General features: G+C 38.4%; 1 protein-coding gene across 1 annotated transcript in view; it reads left to right on the top strand.

Moving 5' to 3' along the window:
- Oprm1 (opioid receptor mu 1) overlaps positions 1-19,791 on the top strand; it is a 40,972-nt gene extending 21,181 nt beyond the window's left edge. Inside the window, exons 2-4 of the mRNA XM_027939475.3 lie at positions 15,627-15,979; positions 16,754-17,274; positions 19,747-19,791. Of these exons, the coding sequence (XP_027795276.2) occupies positions 15,627-15,979; positions 16,754-17,274; positions 19,747-19,791 (919 nt within the window). The remainder of the gene's footprint in view (positions 1-15,626; positions 15,980-16,753; positions 17,275-19,746) is intronic.
- Positions 19,792-20,606: the final 815 nt, after the last annotated feature.

Here is a 20,606-nt window from a genome sequence, read left to right as displayed (position 1 = left end):
CTTCAACTCCATTCACTTACCTGCAAATGCCATGATCTTATTCTCTTTTATTACTGAGTAATATTCCATTGTGTATACATGCCACATTGTTTTTATCCATCTGTATGGTGTAGTTTTCCTAATTTCTCTTTCAGTAGATCCATCATTTATGTATAGAAATGCAACGGATTTATGGGTGTTGGTTTTATATTCAGCTACTTTGCTGAATTCATTTATTAGTTCTAGACATTTTCTGGTGGAATTTTTTGGATCTTCTAAATATAGAATCATGTCATCAGCAAACAGTGATAGTTTGACTTCTTCTTTTCCTATTCATAATCCCTTTAATTTTTTTTTGTCTGATTGACAAAACAAAAAGTTGGTTCTTTGAAAAAATAAATAAAATTGATAACTTCTTAGCCACACTAATAAAGAAAAACAGAAAACTCAAATTACTAAAATTCATAATGAAAAAGGAAATATCACAACCGACATTACTGAAATACAGAAGATAATTAGAAATTTTTTCAAAAATTTATACTTCAATAAAAAAGAAAACCTCGATGACATCGACAAATTTATAGAAACATAAGATCTACCCAAACTGAATCAGAAGGACATAGACAATTAAACAGATCAATTTCAAGCAAAGAATAGAAGATGCCAAGCAGGAAAAGCCCAGGACCAGACAGATTCTCAGCCAAGACCTTTCAAGAAGAACTAATACCAATACTCCTCAAATTATTCCATGAAATAGAAAAGGATGGAATCCTTTCAACTCATTCTATGAGGCTAGAATCACCCCAGTACCAAAACCAGACAAAGAGACATCAAGGAAAGAAAACTTCAGACCAATATCCCTGATGAACATAGACACAAAAATTCTCAATAAAATTCTGGCCAATCCCATACAAAAACATATTGAAAAGGTCGTAAGTACACCATGATCAAGTGGGGTTCATGCCTGGGATGCAAGGTTGGCTCAACATATGGAAATCATTAAAAGTATTTCATCACATCAATAGACTTAAAGATAAGAAACATATGATTATTTCAATAGATGCTGAAAAAAGCATTCAATAAAATACAGCACCTCTTCATGTTCAAAACATTAGAAAAATTAGGAATAGTAGGAACATACCTCAACATTTGAAAAGCCATCTGTGCTAAGCCCAGGGCCAACATCATTCTCAATGGAGAAAAATTGGAAGCATTCACTCTAAAAACTGGAACAAGACAGGGATACCCTCTTTCACCACTTCTATTCAACATTGTCTTGAGATTCTAGCCAAAGCAATCAGACAAGACAAAAGAAATTAAAGGTTTATTTTCATTACTCCATTCTATTCCATTCACCTATATACCTGTTTTCATTCTGGTACCACACTGTTTTGATTGCTTTAGCTCTGAATAAGCTTGAAAACAGAAAGCATACAGCCACCAGATTTGTTCTTTGTCAAGGTCATTTTGGCTATCCTGCGTGCCTGAAGATTCTATGTCAGTTCCTTAAAATTCCATGTGAATTCTATGATGATTTGTCTGTTTCTGAAAAACTTCATTGATATTTGGATAATTATCCCATTGATTTTATAGGCTAATTTGAATATTATTGACATCTTATAATATTACTTCTCCAATCCATAAATAAGGGAGACTTTCCATTTATTTGTCTTTCAGAGATGTTTTATAGTTTCTTTGTGTAAGTCTTCCACATTCTTGGTTAATTCTTAAGTTTTATTCTTTTGGATACTATTGTAAATTGGACTGTTTTCCTAATTTTCTTTTCTGCTTGTTGATTGTTAGAGAAGTGTGGGAACGCAGCTGATTTTCTCATGGTGACCTTTTAGGCCACTACTGTGCTAAATTTGTTTATCAGCACTAGCAGGGGCTTTTTGTGAAATCTTTGGGGGTTTCCGCATGCTGCAAACCTTTTTCATCTGCAAACAAATCATTTTACTTCTTTTTGTCCAATTTGGATGCATTTTATTTCTTTATTTGGCCTCTTTTCTCTGGTTAGGATTTGCCATATTATATGGAATAGAAGTAGAAAAAAAAATAGATATCCTTGCCTTATTCCTGATTTTAGAAGAAAAGCTTTCACCATTCAGCATTGAATGTGGTGTTTGCTATGGGAATTTCATATAGAGCTTTTAATATGTTGAGGTACTTTCCTTATATTCCTATTGTGTAGAATGTTTTACAATGAAAGGGAGTTGAATTATTAAAATGCTTTTTTCTGCCTTAAATGAGATTATCACGTTTTTCCTTCATGTTTTTCAGTGTATGATCAGAGGAGCTGTCAGTCATCAGAACATAGTCTATGATATTTGGTGTCTAGGGTTCTTATTGCCTACCCTGACTCTTCAAAAGCTATGTGCAAGCTGGTCCTTCAGCTTATGCCTACCACCAGTCTAAGGGTGGGAGTTGGGAAGCTGCTAGCCTGCTAAGGGCTGCACGGACCAAAATTAACTACAGTTAACTACCCAAATGTTCCTCTGGAAGTTGTAAGCTTTCAATGTGCTCTGAAGTTCCAAAATATTTACATAAGACAGATTATGCCACTGTGATTGTTATCTAGGTGGGGGAGAGAGATACTTGGTGCTTCCTACTCAGCCATCTGCATAGATTCCTTGCCACCATCATTCCTGAGCCAGTTATTTAGTCCCCATGAATCTTGGTTTGTTCATCCACAAAAGAAGTGATAATATGTATCTCATAAATTTGAAACAGAAATTAAGAAGGAAAATTTAAGTCAGCTCCTTAGAGCAATGCCTAACAAAGTAAGCAGTCAACAAATGTCGCCTGTGATTATAATGCTCAAAAAATCCAGCATTCATCTCCATTATCATTTAGGTCATTCTAGTGACAACTTTAATGGTAATACAATCACCTTATGGTTATGGGAATAGAGGCTCAGCCACTCAGCTAGTGTCACAGACAGTGTTCAGAACTATGTATTCTCATTTCAAACCCAATGTTCTTCCCATTAGACTATACCAGAGTGTTTTATTCCTAACTTGATTAAGAAACCAAATTAGAGGAAATTAACAAAATCAGGGTAGTTTTTATTACTCCCTGTCTCTGGGTTCATAACACTTGAATGGGGTTGGTCTTGATCTTAGAGTGCAGTTAGTATGACTCAGGCAATGTTTCCACCTTCAAAGGTAGGTTTTTCTTCTTCAGTCTCCCAATATTTAATATTTTATTTAATGGACTATTAGAAAGTCACTGTAAAATGTAAAATATCCCCCAAAGGTATCAAAATTTCCCCCTGTAAATATAATCTGTTGATCCTGAATGAGCAAGCAGGTCTTCATTTAAACAACATCTCCTTCCTTCTCTCTCCCTTTGCTATGGGAATTTCATCAAATTTCCTGTGATGACTTCTAGGGCTAGAGCCCATCAGCTAACACTTGACAGGATGGAATGCATCATCCTCGAGCATGTTCTGTACCTAGCTCCCAGCACAGCACAGGGTCATCAGCTCTGAAAGAGAAGAGCAATTCTGAAAAAAAGTGAAATAGTACATAACACTAGCTTCTATAACCCCCATGTCTACCACAGAAAGACCTTGGGAGGTCTAGGTGCTAAGATGCCAATCAAACAGCAGCTTCTGGACCTGTCACGCCCCTCAGTGGCCTGTACCTGTGGGTGACCATCACTAGAAAATTCCTAATGCTTCACTCCAATTGTAAACTTAGTTGGCCTGCTGATGCTGGTACCTCCTGATCCTCATTGTTTTCTCCAAGTACACTCTACCATTGATACTCACCAGCCAAAACCCACAAGGAATATGTCCATAGTCAAGGGGGAAAATAGGTTTACTGAGCTCATTGAAGAAAGGAAGACAGAGAGCCACGGGGATTTAAGTATATGTTTGATGATCTAGAACAGAATTGAAGGAAGCAAAGTTCTATCTAGATGGGGCGCTGTCCCAAACAAGGGTAACTTGATGAATGGTCATCAACAACTTCTTATCTAGGTCTAATTAGAAGACTAATTAGTATTTATGGTCGTGGCTTATTGCCTCTGTTGCAGGCCTACTCATAAAGTCGACTTGTTCTGTCTTGCCACATCACAGCTATGGAGAATCCCCTGTATATTCTATGGAAAGGAACAACACAGACTGACTGTCAGCAATTAGGTTTTCTTTTTCTATTACTCAACCTCACTGCCATTATATGTCTTCTCATAGTCTCCTCTGGCATAGAGAAGGGATAAAAATAAGGATCCACGCGGCAGTGGTAAAATGACAAGGGATGGGAAGGTATGATTCTTCCTATAGGAGAAAAGTCTTTTAGGACTATGTGGTGATTAGGAATATCATAATTCAAGAGAGAATAATGCAAGTTTCAGGGTCAGGAGAACATCATGGCCATCAGGTAGTGATGCAGGTAGGAAAGGGCAGGCTGAATGGAATGGAGTTCTGCAGTGCAGATGATGCTTATAGACTATGTGACCAAGCACATGAGACTACTGCCATTGTTACATACACTGTATAGCACTACGATTTCAAGTGCAAGCAAACAATAGTTGAAATATATTCTCAAGTTCATTAATAACACAAGATTTGCCTTGGTTCACTCTTCAAACTAAATGCTTATTTAAAGTGGATACAATCTTTCACTTTTAAGAAAACTCTGCTCTTGGCCCCTCAAAGTCCAAAATACCTTAAAAATTATTTTTGAAGGAACATAAATTAATGTATTAGTGATGCCTATATATAAATTTATAAAAATGATAAAATAAATTCTTATTGGATGGTGTGGCATTTTACAGGGCACTCATGAAGGTTACACCTGTTTACACTGCCAATGTTTGAACCAATGAAGAGATGACAATACACCATCTTTAAATAATTTGGGAAATATCTCATAATGAAAATTCTTCAACTGATAGAGCCACCATATGACTCAGCTATACCACTCCTCAATATTTATCCTAAATAAGCAAAGTCAGCATTCCATAGTGATACCTGCATACCCATCTTTATACAGTGCAATTCCCAGTAGCCAAACTATGGAACCAGGTGTTCATCAATGCATGAACAGGTAAAAAAAAATGTGATATATATATATATATATATATATATATATATATATATATATATATATACACATATATATATATATATACATACACACACACACACACACCCTGGAGTGTTATGTCCAATTCAACCATAAAGAAAAATGAAATTTTGTTATTTGCAGAAAAATGGATGGAACTAGATACCATTATGTTAAATGAAATAAGCCAAATGCAGAAGGTCAAGTGTTGTATTTTTTTCTCTTATACATGGAATCTAGAGAGAAAACGGTAAAAGAAAGGTGAGGATCTCATGAAAATCAAAGGGAGATCAATGGAGGCAAAGAACCAGGGGATAGGAGCTGGAGAGGCAGCAGGGAAATGCTGGAGAGAGATACTGGCCAGGTTATAGTGTTATATCATGTGTGTGCATGAATAAGTGACAATGAATTCCATCATTGTGTATTACTCTAATGCACCAATAGAAAATGTGGGGGAAAAGAAAATGTCTCAGCAAAAACTAATCTATGGTATCTCTACATTTTTGAGAAACACAAGTGATAAATGCAATGCATTATTATTTTAGGCAATGAATGCATTTGGCTATGAGTGAAAAAGAAAAAGAGAAGACAAAATGAACTAGTAGATGGACAAGAAATATCAGCTTTTCTATTGACACATATCTTGCTGGTGTATGTGGCTTAGGTGTGCATGATAAAGGCTTCCCAATTCTAATCCCAGAGTGAAATACACTAACCCACCTGTCACAAGCCTGGACCACAGGTAGGAATACAGCCACTGAACCGGGTGACTCAGGTAGCCCTCTATTATCAGAAAAGGAGAGTCCTCTGTGGTCTCCTAAGGACAGCCCAGAGAAAGACTTTCCCTCAGAACGTGAGAACAGACAACATCCATTCTAGCATGGTTAGGAATGTTGAAAAAAATGAACACTGTAAATGCAGTCAGCAGAAACATCACATAAACTGAGGCATACTACACAAAAAATCATAACTCAAATCTGTGATGATTAAAATGGAAATTCCACAAGATGATATTGCTAACTAAAAAATTAAACTCAAAAATAATATATAAAGTACAGCCATATTTGAGTTCAGAATATTAACCGTGCAGCACTGCATATTTTCTGTAAGTACATAGATATGTTTACAATTATTTACAAATGCAAAATAACAAACCAGATTCACAAAGAATGTGTGCGTGTTTTGGAGGAAAAGATCCACATGATATTGGACTTGGGTCTTTAGTTTTATTTGGAGCTTGTATCATAAATTAATTAAAATTAAACTTTAAGGTTGGATTTAAAAAAAGAATAACGATACTTGTTTTTCGAGAATTACATGTGTTAAGGAGATATGGTAAACATCTAACAAAAATGCAAAGCAGATTTAATGGAAGGAAGAAGAGCAGAAGTAGGAAGAAGAAGAGAAGAAAGAAGAACAAGAACAAGAACAAGCAGCAGTAGTGGCAGTGATCACAGAAGCAATATTAGGAGAACAGTGCAGAGGAATGACACAGGAATTATCAAGAGACCTCAAGAAAAAAAAATCGTATTTGAATTGGCTCATTCATGATATTTTATTCTAGTTAAATTTTGGATCAGCCTCCCATTTCATATCCTAGGACTTGTCATCATCAGTAACTCCAAAATTCCCCCTTGAGAATGGCCCCCTTCAGTCCAGCCCCACCTCCTTTGCAGACCCTCTTCTGATGCCCCCCTCCCAACAGCCATTTCGTCATCCTAACCTCTAGTTTTGTTAACTACAAACCTCAAATGAACCCTTAATACTGCCCAACAAATGCTTCTTTGACCAATGTATTTTCCTGTCCTCCTCCCTTTTCGACACCCCTCTTCCTTGCTTTACCATCTCCTTTCATTGATGCTCTAGGGAGTGTCTTCATTTACTCATTTGACCAATGTTTTTTGTGTGTCTCCACAATAGGATCCAAGACAGTGAGTATGGATTCTTTTTAGAAGCTTTGCTGGGGGGAAAAAAATGAACAGAAATGGGAATCACAAAACAGACAATAAAGTCAAGAGAGGGCTTTCAATAATATATATATATATATATATATATATGCAAAGAAGTAGTTTTCTGGACCGTACATTTAGCCTTGTTGCCATTGATAACCAACAATGACCAACCACTCAAACCACCTGTGCCGTGAATCCCATCTATTTTCAGTCTCTCAAGGCATCACTCATACTAGTATCCTCAGTTTTTCCTGGTTCATCAATTTCCCACCATTACATTATTATTCAATAGCATACATACATTTCTAGTATATATCAACTCATGTGTCAGATTTGTCTCTTGAAATCACAGTTATCCCTATCTCTCCTCGGGCAAAAATACCTTGAAAGTTTTCTAGAGCATCCAATTCCAGGTACTCACTCCTCATTTGATTTTTAACTCAAATCTATTTATCATTAAACCCACCACACCATAGAACTTGTCACGGTCATTAATGGTGTGCATTTTGCTAAAGTCCAGGGACCTATCTCTATCCTTGTGTCACACAATATCTCTGCAACATTCAGCACACTCGACCACCCAGGACTTCATGAGACTCTTTCCTCTTTGGCTTCCTTGATCCCAGCTCTGGGCTTCTTATTACATTTTCTGGCTGTTCCTTTGTTACTTCACCTGGGCCCTCCCCTCTCCATTACATACTTTCTCCTTAAGTGTTCTTTTTTTCTTTTTCTTTTTCTGTTTTTGGTACCAGGGATTGAACCCAGGAGTGCTCAACCACTGAGCCACATCCCCAGAACTTTTTTTTTTTTATGTTATTTAGAGACAGAGTCTGACTAAGTTGTTGAGGGCCTCTCTGAATTGCTGAGGCTGTATTTTCTCCTTAAGCATCCTTCCACATTTATAATGAGAAAACGTCTCAAGATGTCCTGGATGCATTCAGCACAGCCATCGTTTTTTAAAGGAAGATAAAAATGCTTGGCGCTCTGGCCTTGGCTTAGCTACACAGTGGGCAGAGTTTTTCTGGGATAACCTATTTGCAACATTATTGGCAAAGCACTTTCAGGAATATGCATGGTTCACAATAGACTATAGAAGGTGTGTTTCAGTTTTAGATGGAGTCTGGAGAAATTGTGGGGGCAGAGGGGTGCTGTGAATACTTGTGGCTCTCTGGGCCTCAGGGCCTTTGCCCCAAAATACAGTGATTAGACAAGAGGTCTAGACAGTCACTTGGATCCTCCCTCTCAAGTTGGTTTCATTTTTTTTTTTTTAATTTGACCATGGCTTGTCAAGGTCAAAAAAATAGTCCATTTTTCTTTTTACTTCAGAAGTTGCTGATACCCCAAGAAATATCTGTTTAGTTTTACCACGATAAATTTTTTTGGAAAAAAAAATCTTATTCCTTTCTTTACTCAGTTCCATTCAACCAGCATTTATTTGCTGATACTATTCTTGTGCTGGGTTTTGTTGCCCAACAGATAAGAACCCTTTGTTTTTGTTTGCTTTGATGTTCTATTTATGCTGCTGTTTGTTCTACTTATATGGACTGCTGACATCACTGCCAAAATATGATCATCACCAAACAGGATGTTGGTACCATATTATCACCAAAAGTATATCTGAAGCCTTGTGTTTATTGAATTAAGTTGAAAAGAAAGTTTTATGGACAGTCTATGCTTTCTAATATTTATCATCTACAGCATACATTTGAGCTTCAAAAAGCTGCTATAAAAATTTTCTGATATCAGTGTTGGTATTTAAAAAAAAAAACTTCTGTCAATACTGCTGGCATTGTTTTATCATATGTTTTAAAAACATCACATTCTTTACTGTTCCTGAAATATTAAAGAAATATTCAGGAAGATGCCATTATCTGAAGTTGCTAATAATGTACACTTGATTATTTTTATGTGTAAAACTTTCATATCCTAAAATATATTTCCTTTTCTCTTAGAAGTTCTAATTTTGAAAGCTGTATCTGAGTTCTAAAAGACAGGTCTTTAGAATAAAAGCAAAACATGGTTATCCATGAACCACAAAGCTCTATCTCCAGAAATGAATACTCTGATGCTGTTTTCAAAGTCATTTAAACCAAAAAATAATAATCTATATATTTACAAAAAAGCCTAAAGTCACAGATAAGAACATTTCATGCACTTATAACTATTTGTATCCATCAGAGAATGTAACATAGTAATGCCTTTCTATAATATACAAATATCACAGAATACAGAAATCAAAGTGACAAAACATGATTATTCATATCAATTTCTAATGAGGCAAGTGCTAGTCATGTCCTGATGTAAAATTTTCAGAAAGTAAATAAAACAGGAAATTGGCTCTTCAAAGAACAGTTTTTTGGGGTCTTGGGGCCTAATGGGCAGAGTTTTTCCTAAACTTCCTTCCCCATGTCCAAGAGGAGTGGTATATTGAAATGTGGACATGTGCCCTCCCCAGCCTCCACCCAACTTCCAATTCCATAAAGAGGGCATCACAAAAGGTATACAGTAAAATAAGAGAATTGAAGAAAAAAGGCAAACAGAAACCAAAAGAGAATTGAGTGGTGAAATTAGCAGGAGAGTTAGTATGACAGCAGTGTGCACCATTAGATTCTTCACAATTATTCAGAGGAGACAAATTTTGCTGATTTTTTCAAGTACAAAAATGAAAATGTGATCAATTGTTCATTGTACATTTTCCAGGTATAAAGCTCATCTTTACTCCAAAAAAGCACAACATTCCCCTGCTCTGTCTGAAAGATAATTTTCTCATGACTTGTCAAAAATAGACATGGAAGGAAGAAAGTAGAGAAAATAGGGAGAGAAAAAAAATTGAAAAGGATGTAGATAAAGAGAGGAACACTCGACTAAGAAGACTATCGATCATCCACTCTGGTGACACACAGAGGACAGCTAGTTGACCTCTGCAAGGTGGTTCCTCTGCGTCTCGTTTTCTGGAAGGCTCTACTTTCTTCCCTTCTGAGGCAAACTAGCAACTTTCTTCTTTTTGGAGGCAAACGGGCAAGCAATAACCACTTTCCTTCTGCGTGGCTCAGGTGTGTGAAGCCACTACTCTGGTGTTGACCTTTGCTGGTGTCAGCTCCTTGTGCTCAGTGAACACGTGACACCACTTTGAAGTAAATATAAATGAAATCTGTCAGAACATTTTACAGCAAACTGCGAAATCCTCCCTTCCCCCCCTTCACTGAGTTAGTGAGAGCACAACAGAAAATAACAAACTAATATATGGTCTCTTTCTGTATTAATAGAAAATGAGAGTATTATATCATTAGTTACTTTTGGATTTATTATTTTGGGGTCCCCCCACACACACACACGTGCATCACACACACACTCACACACACTGCGCACAGACACAGAGATACCTGGGATATAATATGGAGAAATCAGAAAGGTACTCATTTGAGCACATTCTTCAGGAATGTCCCTAAAATGTAGGACAAGCACTTTATTAAAATGGATTTCGCCAACTAATCATGAGAATTAAAAAGATACTCCAGAGAGGGCTTTCGGCATCAAAAATATGGTTTTCTATGAGAGGTAAGTGGACATAAAAGTCATGGCAGCAATTTGCCTGTCCAAGTACAATGCAGAATATATAAAAGAGGCTCATTGAACCCTTAGTAAATGAAATATCTTTCTTTTTCACTCAACTAGGTAAAAATGTAAAAGGGCAGAAAAAGCACAAGGAGACAATCTCGGATATCCTAGTGGGCTGAAATGTAGTTGACCATGATGGGTGTGGTTTGGTATAAAACTAACAAGCTGGATTCTCAATTATATTCTCCCTCTTCTAGGCTCCCTTTGTTAGTTTTGTTATTGAACTGAGATAGACTCACCAAAATTAGGAGAATTAGTTCAAAAACAAAACAAAATTAAAATGTCCATTGGTAAGACCACATAATTTATTCAGTGGAATTTCATTTGGTAAAAGTTGGTCAAAAATCAATGAATTTTTAGAAAGTAGGAATAGTTTTAAGAGATTGTATGAAGAATGAACGTGATGATAGATAGGAATGATTTGATAAACACATAAAAAGGATGGACATCTCCAAGCGTTCTGGTGAGCTTCCAATGAAAGAGGGTTCGCGAAGCCTCTTTCCAACATGGCACCTGTACTCTGTACAATCACTGGATCAAACATTGAAGGTCCTAAGAAGAACCCAAGGTTGGTTTTTTGTTTTTTAAGAATTATTTGGTAATTATTTGGGGTTCATAGAACAAAAAAGTTAATCATCTAAAACAAACTTAAAGAAATATCTATTATAAAAAATTTTAGTGACTAAAAAGTAGCCTGGGCCACTGCTTAGAAGGCCAAGTTCAAGCGGTATAGTGGGAGCAGCCAATGCCAGGAAGGCTCTGGGAGTAGCACAATACTTTCCAAGAGGGGAGGAGTGGGCACAGAGGATGGAAATCTCCAATGGTTCTACTCAGACCCACTCGGGTAAGATGAACACAAAATCCTATGCCCACTTGCTGACACCAAGTGTATACCCTTAGGACAATTTCTAATGGGTCTTCATCATGCATCTAACTTCCCAGGGACAACATTCCCACCACCACATCAGAGCAGAGCAGAACAAGAAGCCTGTGTGTGTTGAATGCCGTTTCCCCTTGTCCAATTAGACTATCTCAGATAAAAACCTTTGGGTGTGTGCTGAAGGCAACTGAAACTCCTAAACCTCCCGTCTTGTATAATTCTCTCTCTCTCACCTATTTAGAAAACAGCTTAGCTTTCTTTAATATATTGCTAAGACTCAAAGCATGTGTAATTGGGATCAGTATGCTGACTATCTTTAGAGGAAGGCTCTATGGATAACTTGAGAAAAATCAGCATTGTTCCTATAAAATGATCACTGAAATAGTTTCAATAAATATTCACTTTGTATTATTTTATTTTTAATTAACAGATAAAATTATATATATATTATATACAATATGACATTTTGAAATACATTTGCATTGTAGAATGTCTAAATTAAGCTGATCAACATACGCACTCACTCACTTTTCCTTTCATCATGGGCCCTATCCTAATTTTGTTTCATAAACACCTCATTCCAGAAGAAGAATTGATTTTTATTAAATTGAAATAAGCATACATTTTGAAGACCTCAGGCTCAGACAAGCCAAAAGAGAAGGTTCAAAGTCTGATGAATCAAAAAAAAAAAAAATGACCCTAAAGAGCCCAATTATTTAACATAAAACATTCTATTGAAGATCAGATGTGAAATGTGAGGGCTTCTCAATAGGACGCACACAAGTCAATTGTGGTTGATGATGCAGCTGAGTGTGCCTTTGGATCAGACAGGTCTACAATCAGTAGTAAATCTAGCAAGAGTGATTTATTTTACTTATTTATTTTTGCTTTTGGGAAGAACCATCTGTTTATAAACAAAATAAAAAATGTTTAAACTTCTTAAATTTCAAGAAATCTCAGTTGCTTTAAAAGCTTAAAATCAGATTTAATTTTGGTTTCTGCTTATTTGTGTGTCTTGAATGATCTTGTCTAAATTATCTTTTTAGATTTGCCTATTTATAGCCCTCACTGAAATCACTTTGATGTATATCATCAAGTTAAATGGCTTTCCCTACCTTTGCCCATTAAAATACTTTAAGGAAGTAATATTTCTAAAGTAACTTACAAAATAAAACAAAACAAAACCCCAAACTGAAAATCAGAAGCCCCTCAGATGGTAAAGGCAACTTTCCATCCATGTATTGCAGCATAGATACAAGATCTGAGTCTTAGAGCTCAAGAAATAATTCCAAGCTCTTACCCCATAGGAGGTTCATGCAATCCATTATAATTTGAGTTCCTGGTGTTCACTGCAACCGAAATGCTTTCCTCGAACACAGAATTAAGACCTTAAACCAATGGGTCTACCACCTTGGGTTAAATGAGTTAGATTTTTAACCTCATATGACTTAAAAACAGTAAGCACCAGCTAAAGTTTAAAAGAATTCAGTGTATTGTGCAAATAAAAAGTCTAAGGAAGACTTGGCTTCAAGTATGGAATTCTCTTTAGTTCTTTCAATTCTCTATCTTCTGGGTTGAGTCCATTTGCAGTTAGGCTTTTCCAGCAACTACACACCATATCTCCTATCAGGTTTGAGCCCTGTGGGAAAAACTCACATACTCTTTCTCTAGAAACCACTTCAGAAAAGTCTTGTTAGTTTTTTTATTAGTACATTTTCCATGACTGTGACAAAAATGGGTAAAATATAAAGAAAAAAAGTTTATTTAGTTCACAATTTTGGAGACTAAAATTCCAAACAGCATAGAGTTAGCTGTTGTGGTGTCTTCTAAATGCATCACATCATGGCAAATGGCTATATGACCCAAAGGAAAGGTCAGTTATGCTCATTTTTAACATCTCTCTCTCTCTCAAAAACTAACTAGAGAACTACCTTTATTCTTTTTGAAGCAAAACCTCAATTATTTAATTACTTCTCACAGACTGTATCTCTTAAAAGTCCCACTGCCATTGAACATCACTGCACTGGGGACCAAGCTTCAGATACATGAACCCTTGGGCAGCAAACCACATCCAAACCATAATAGCTCAGCTGAGACATGACGCGACCACTCACTGTTGCTGTATTCACTCAATGTCTTCCCACCTGCACTAGTAATAGAACCTGTTACAAAGCACATGGTCTGAGAATGGGAGAGTGCTCCCTCCAGAGAGAAATGGAGTTTCTGTCACTGAATCGTGGTAAATAGAGGTTGACTGTAAAACAGAATAGATATTCAGTATTTGCAAGACATGTCTCCACCATTCTACATAATTTTCTATTGCAAATGTACCTGCTTAGCTTTCTAGTTGGTAGTTCTACTTTCTGCAGGCTTTGAAGACATAATACTTACAGATACTTAGCCAGAAAGGGGGGAAAAGCATATGACTATATTAAGATTTGTACATGAATGTTCATAACAGTTGATATATAATAGCCAAAAGCCATACACAAGTCAATTCCCATTAGTAGATGAATGGATAAAGAAGTTGTGGTACAGCCATTCAATGGAGTGCTTCTTAGAACTAAAAGGGGTGAACCCCTGGTGCATGTAACAACATGGTTGAACCTCAGAATAGTTACACAAAGTCAAGGAAGATTTTTTTAAAAAGAACACATATTGAATAATATTTGCTGAGAAATTCTATAAAATGCAAATGTATCTATAAGTGATTTGTTTGGAAACTGTGGTGAGGGTTGAGAAGGGGAAGGGTAAGATGAAGAGATTTAAGAATTGCAGAGGAGTGCTGGGTTTGTTGGCTCAGTGGTAGAGTGCTTGCCTGGCACATGCATGGCACTGGGTTTGATTCTCAGCACCACATATAAACAAACAAATAAATAAACAAAGTATACAATTTGATGTTTAAAAAAAGAGTTTCAGAGGAAACTTTTGGGAGCTGTTATGCTAAATAACTGGATCAGGGGATGGCATCATTTTCTTTAAAGGACAAGATACTAAATATTTTACACTTTGAAGTCCCCATGATCTGTGTTACAATTATTCATCTGCTATTGTAGCATCAAACCAACTATAGATAAAATAGTACACAGAAATAGGTGTAAGTGAATTTCAATAATCTATTTATGAAAAGAGGCAATGGCCCAATTGGATCTACAACCTATAGTTTTCTGATCCCTGATTTTGATTATGGTGGTTTTACAGGTGTGTACATATGTCAAAACCTATCAAATTTTATACTTTGTCTATGTGTCACTAATCATATATCAATTACAATTCAATACAACTATTTAAAAAATAAAAACAAAACAAATTTGGGTTCCCTATCATCAGCTGGATGAAGCATAATCTTTTACCATGGCACACACATCTGTGCACATCCAGACCTCCATATTCCTGCTGAAATATTCCTCTTCCTGGCGAAAGTTCACCCTCCTGCAGTGCCCAGCACACACATCATGCCATTTCAACTCCACCTCTTTGTTAGGGTTCTCACTATTTCCTCTCTTCCTAAGATGACTTCCTCCCACCAACTTTCTAATTCATTTTCTTACACTTCAGATTAATCCCAGGCATGTGCACATCCAGGATGTCTTCCCTTCTACTCGTCTGATTTCCTTAGCCTGTGCTCTGCGGGATGCTCATTTCCATTCCCCATGATGGCCTGTGTGTGTGTGTGTATGTGCACTTGTGCTGCGTATGTATGTGTATACACAATACTCTTGTACTAGCGCAGTGTTCAATAATTTTAACTATATATATGCAAAATGTTCTGTTAAATATTTAGAATTATTGTTCAGTCTCTGCCTCTACAACTTGAAAGAAAGCTCTGTGTCAATTACACCTATGGCAGGGACCACCACATTTAAAACAAACAAACAAACAAAGAAACCCTGCCAATGAAATCAGCATGTTTGCTATTATTATAACCACTTTGCAGATAAGAAAACTGATAGAGAAATTTTGTATTTAGCCCAAAGGCACAAGAAAGCAGTTAAGCTAGTACCTAAAGTGTTGCATCTGTAATCTCAAATGTTCTCCACTAATCCATGCAATCATCTTGCTGGACGCTCACCTGACTTTCAGGCTGGCATCTACACTGACTGTCACTGCTTTCCTTTCATCTCCCAGATACACCAAAATGAAGACTGCCACCAATATCTACATTTTCAACCTTGCTCTGGCAGATGCCCTGGCAACCAGCACCCTGCCCTTCCAGAGTGTCAATTACCTAATGGGAACGTGGCCGTTTGGCACCATCCTTTGCAAGATCGTGATCTCCATCGATTACTACAACATGTTCACCAGCATATTCACCCTCTGCACCATGAGTGTGGATCGCTACATCGCAGTCTGCCACCCAGTCAAGGCCCTGGATTTCCGTACTCCCCGAAATGCCAAAATTGTCAACATCTGCAACTGGATTCTCTCTTCTGCCATTGGTCTGCCTGTGATGTTCATGGCAACAACAAAATACAGGCAGGGTAAGTGGAGTCGCATGCCTGAAGGGTGGAGGGCTAATAGTTTGATATGTTGGCAGTGCCATGGGCCAAGTAGAATGGATGGAGTGGCCCAATGTCTTCCTCCAATTATTATTTTTAATTATTCTTTCTAACAAAATTCCTTTGAGGAGGGAAGCCCCCCTGTAATTTTAAGCCTACTATACATCTTAAAGAGAATATAATCTATTTGTTTCTGATTTCTCTGGGCTTACTTTATCAAAGTGGGAAGTAAATATGAAACTAGCTCTCCCAAAAGTATTCCACTGAGGCTTGTTTTAGAATTTCAGGCAGTTGCCTACATGACAAATTTGTCTTTTTAGACCAAACAGAAAAATAATGACCTATCTTCCTCAAAGTGGAATGAAAATATCCATTTGCTAGAACTTCCTAGAAACTTTAGACAATGCTCATATTTTTTACATCAATGCAAATCCCACCAAGTGTCTAGTTTCTGGTGAAAGGTCCATAATCACTCACTTAATGAATGCATAATATGCCCAAAGCAGACCACAAAATGGGAAATTTGCAGAAAGAAACCCCCCAAAATTAACTTTCCCTGAAAATCAGCAGAGTTGAGTTTCTTCCACATTTCTTTCAATCTATCCTTGGTGGCTTGCTTAGTGATAGCCTCAACCAGGTTCTGCCTCAACCTAGCCCTGATCAAGGCTGTAAACGCATGCACAGAATGGCAGTATTAAAATGTGATGATAGACCTCGATATTGAGCTAAATTTTTCTTAAACCGCTTTTCTTCCAGGTTCCATAGACTGCACCCTGACCTTCTCTCACCCGACCTGGTACTGGGAGAACCTGCTGAAGATCTGTGTTTTCATCTTTGCCTTCATCATGCCCGTGCTCATCATCACAGTGTGTTATGGACTGATGATCCTGCGCCTCAAGAGTGTCCGCATGCTCTCGGGCTCCAAAGAAAAGGACAGGAACCTGCGGCGCATCACCAGGATGGTGCTGGTGGTGGTGGCAGTGTTCATCGTCTGCTGGACGCCCATCCACATTTACGTCATCATCAAGGCCTTGATCACCATCCCAGAAACCACATTCCAGACGGTCTCCTGGCACTTCTGCATTGCTCTGGGTTACACAAACAGCTGCCTGAACCCAGTCCTTTATGCATTTCTGGATGAAAACTTCAAACGATGCTTCAGAGAATTCTGTATCCCAACCTCTTCCACCATCGAGCAACAAAACTCCACTCGAATCCGTCAGAACACTAGAGACCACCCCTCCACAGCCAATACGGTGGATAGGACTAACCATCAGGTAGGCGCTTTCTGGCTGGGTATACCTCCTGGGGTGATGTAAACATGATAGCTCTTGGTACTGGTCCAAGATTGTGGTGCCTTAGGACATCAGTAACCAGGGGGAGGATAGAGGGAGGAGGGAACACAATGGGATCATGGTTGCAGAGAGGAGCTTTGTGGTAGAATGTGCTCGGGGTGTGTTTGTATATGCTCATTTAGGCTAAGAGGTATGCCAACCAGAAACCCATAAACTGCTAAAAATCACTATCTTCCTGGCCTTTGCTTCTCTGCAAAATTAATGACCTTTCCATATTGTGGAAGTGATCCTGATCTAGAAATCTGTCTCATTTTCCCCAGAAATATTCTATATTGCAAAGATCCTTCCAGTATCCCTGTTGCTTCTCAAAAACTAGTCCTGCTGGGTTCTGTGGGTGAAAAGCCTTGTCCACACGGCCAGGGACACAAAATATTCCAGAAAAGCAGTGTCACAACAAAAGAGAAAAAATGGCCAACTCCCACTCTTGTTAGTAGATGTTAATATCTGAACTCTAGAAAAAATACAAAACATATTACCTAATTGTTAGAATTAAGTTAATTGTGTAACACTAGTCAAACCAGTCAGGAATTAACATTTGAAAGAGTGACTGTATTTTGGAGATATATTCTTAGGCCCAGGAGATGACAAGATGGGGTTGGCACAGAAGATTCAAAATTTACACACAGTATTGGAATCAGTAACAAGGAAAGAGAAAAAGCTGTCTCCAAGAGAGTATCCCCTTGTTAAGTCACTGCTTTGCAAAAGTTGACCTCTGACCTATAAAGTCGATCAAACACATAACTAAAATACTCATAAATTCATTTAAATAAATAAATGTTTCAAAAATCCCATCCAAATCACCCCCGCATCTGAAACTCACAGCAGGTATAACTTTGTAACCCAGAACTCAAATTCAAACTTCTGGTCAAGTAAATATCTGGGTCAGAACTTTGGATAAAGTTCCTAGATTGAAGGGGCAGGGCTTGTGGGGAAGGAAGCAAGGTCTAGGAGGAGTCAGAGGGAGGCCTTGGCAGCCCTGGGCTCAGCTCTCCCTCTCACTGTCTCCTCACGACCCTCCTTGGGTCCCCATTATTGCCACTCAGGCTAACCCAGGCTCACCCTTCTAATGGACCCCAGGACTTATGTAATGAGGCCCAGCTAGATCTGCTCAAAGGACATTAATCCTCATACCCTGATAGGAAAGATGCTAAAATGAACCCAAGAACTGGCACCCTGGAGAGCGTGCCGTAGCGGTGCAGAACCACCCCCAGCCAGAAGGAAATTATTAACTTATCATGTCTCACTTTTAATTCCATCTCAGAAATAAAAGCCAGAAAGAAATGGTTTTCTACTCTGCTTCTCTTCTCTCATTTTTCCACATCAAGACCTCTAAACCTGCTCCTTTTTCTAAGCAATTCTCCTTTTCAGTGGTTCTCAAAATCTTATGAGTCACTTGGAAGGATTTGGGGTCTCTGATTATGGGGATAACATATAAAACAATTAGTCTCAAGCTAGGGTTAAGATGATTTGCTTTAGAGTACTATATTTTGTTGGGGCAAAGGATGTCAACTAGAAAGTGCTGGCTCCTTCTCCCTTAGTGCCTACACCTACCCCCTCTTTCAAACCCTTCAGGGCCGAGCTGCTTGGTAAAGTACCCCAGGCCTCTGCTGGGCCTCGGCCACCTCACTGGCCTTGTTCACATGGAAACCGCTCCCAGCCCAACGCTCCCCTTGACTTCCTTCCAAATTCAGCTTTTCTCATAGGCTTGATTCTTGCACAGCAGACTGCAGCTAACTGGAGAAGTTCTGTTTAAGTAACTAAAAGGTTTGCTTTAAAAATACATCCAATTAAAACTTATCTTCACTGCTGCCTCTGGGAAGCAGTATCATTATCAGATAACAGCAGAAACACATTAGCCCCGGAATTGGCCATTTCCCAAATGCCCAGCTGGGAGATCTGGAAAGAGAGGAGAGGCTGCCAGGAAAAGAGGAAGACACCCTGACATATTTGAAAATCAAGATAAATCAAAGATCCCTTTCACTGATCTCGACTGATATGTCACCATTCGAACGAAGGCAGTTACACGCAGACAACTAGAACCATATGTAAGCCCATAGTGATAGTTTCAGGGCCACATTGACATAATTAGATTTGAAGGAGAAATCAGAGACATCACGGTCTTGCCTCTAGGATTTATTTGATTTGTTGTACCCACTCAGAATCTGATAACAGGTGTTTGGTCTTTGTTGTGGATCTTTTTGTCTGTTTGTTTGACATCATGAGCCGTCATGCAAGGAAACAAAGCTCGTTGGATTTGCGTTAACTTTTCAGTTGCATGTTACAAGTTTGCAGTGGTTACACAGGTTTATGTTCTGTGTTTGTATTTTCTCCAAGAAATACATTATGCTATATATGTCATGTTTCAAACACATTAGTCGACTTCATATTCTGCAGATCAGAGGTCCAATATCAAACCTTCCCAGGGTGTCTGTTTTCTGACAACTATATACTGTGGCCACGTCTATTCAGCGCAAAGTGAAGTGGCGATGTGGCAGTTATCAAGGTAATTTGATAAGACATATGAGAAAATGCTATGCCCCAAATAAACTTGGAGTCAGACTTATGTAGGTAAAGGCATCTCTGTAAGTTTATGCTGCCTAACAAATCATTCCAACCTTGAAGCACCCCCTTGTCTTGATTACAGTTGTGACGCATGAGTCACTTGGGCCAGGCTTGCCTGGACTGCCCTTCCAGTCTTGTCTGAGCTCACTTCAGTGTCAGCCACCAGTGAGCTGTCGGCCCATCTTGGGTTGACCTCAGAAGGAATGGCCGGCTCTAGATGGATTCTTGTCCTCATTAGCCCAGTCTTGTTCTCACAGTGGCCAGGGACTCAGAAAGAGAAAAGAGAACAAAGCTTCCTGAGGCCCAGGGTCAGAAGTGGCACAAAGCCATTTCTATGCTCTTTATAGGTGAGGTAAAGTCAGCACCTCAACCTAGATTCAATGGTGGGGGCTGATAGGAGCCGCAGGGACCCCACAAAGAGCTGAGGGTGGGGAGGGGTGGCTACTTGTGGCCACTTTTGCTAACAATCCACAGCAGACGTATGATGCAGGAGCTGGTAACACAGGGACTCATTCTTAGGCCTCCAGAATCAACCTAGCATGGTGTCTGGCATATTAAAAGTGCTCCAGAAAGATCTGTTGAATGAATGAGTGATGGGGGAGCTCATGGTGTCTTGCACGCTGAGCACATGGGAATGACCTCTTTCTGGTTCAGACTACTGAGAATGCGACAATGGCTTCAGATTCTGGCAA

Source organism: Marmota flaviventris, chromosome 6, assembly GCF_047511675.1.
Source record: "Marmota flaviventris isolate mMarFla1 chromosome 6, mMarFla1.hap1, whole genome shotgun sequence".
NCBI classification, from domain to species: domain Eukaryota; kingdom Metazoa; phylum Chordata; class Mammalia; order Rodentia; family Sciuridae; genus Marmota; species Marmota flaviventris.
Note: the sequence above shows the minus strand (reverse complement) of the source record. Positions and strands in the feature narration are given on the sequence as shown.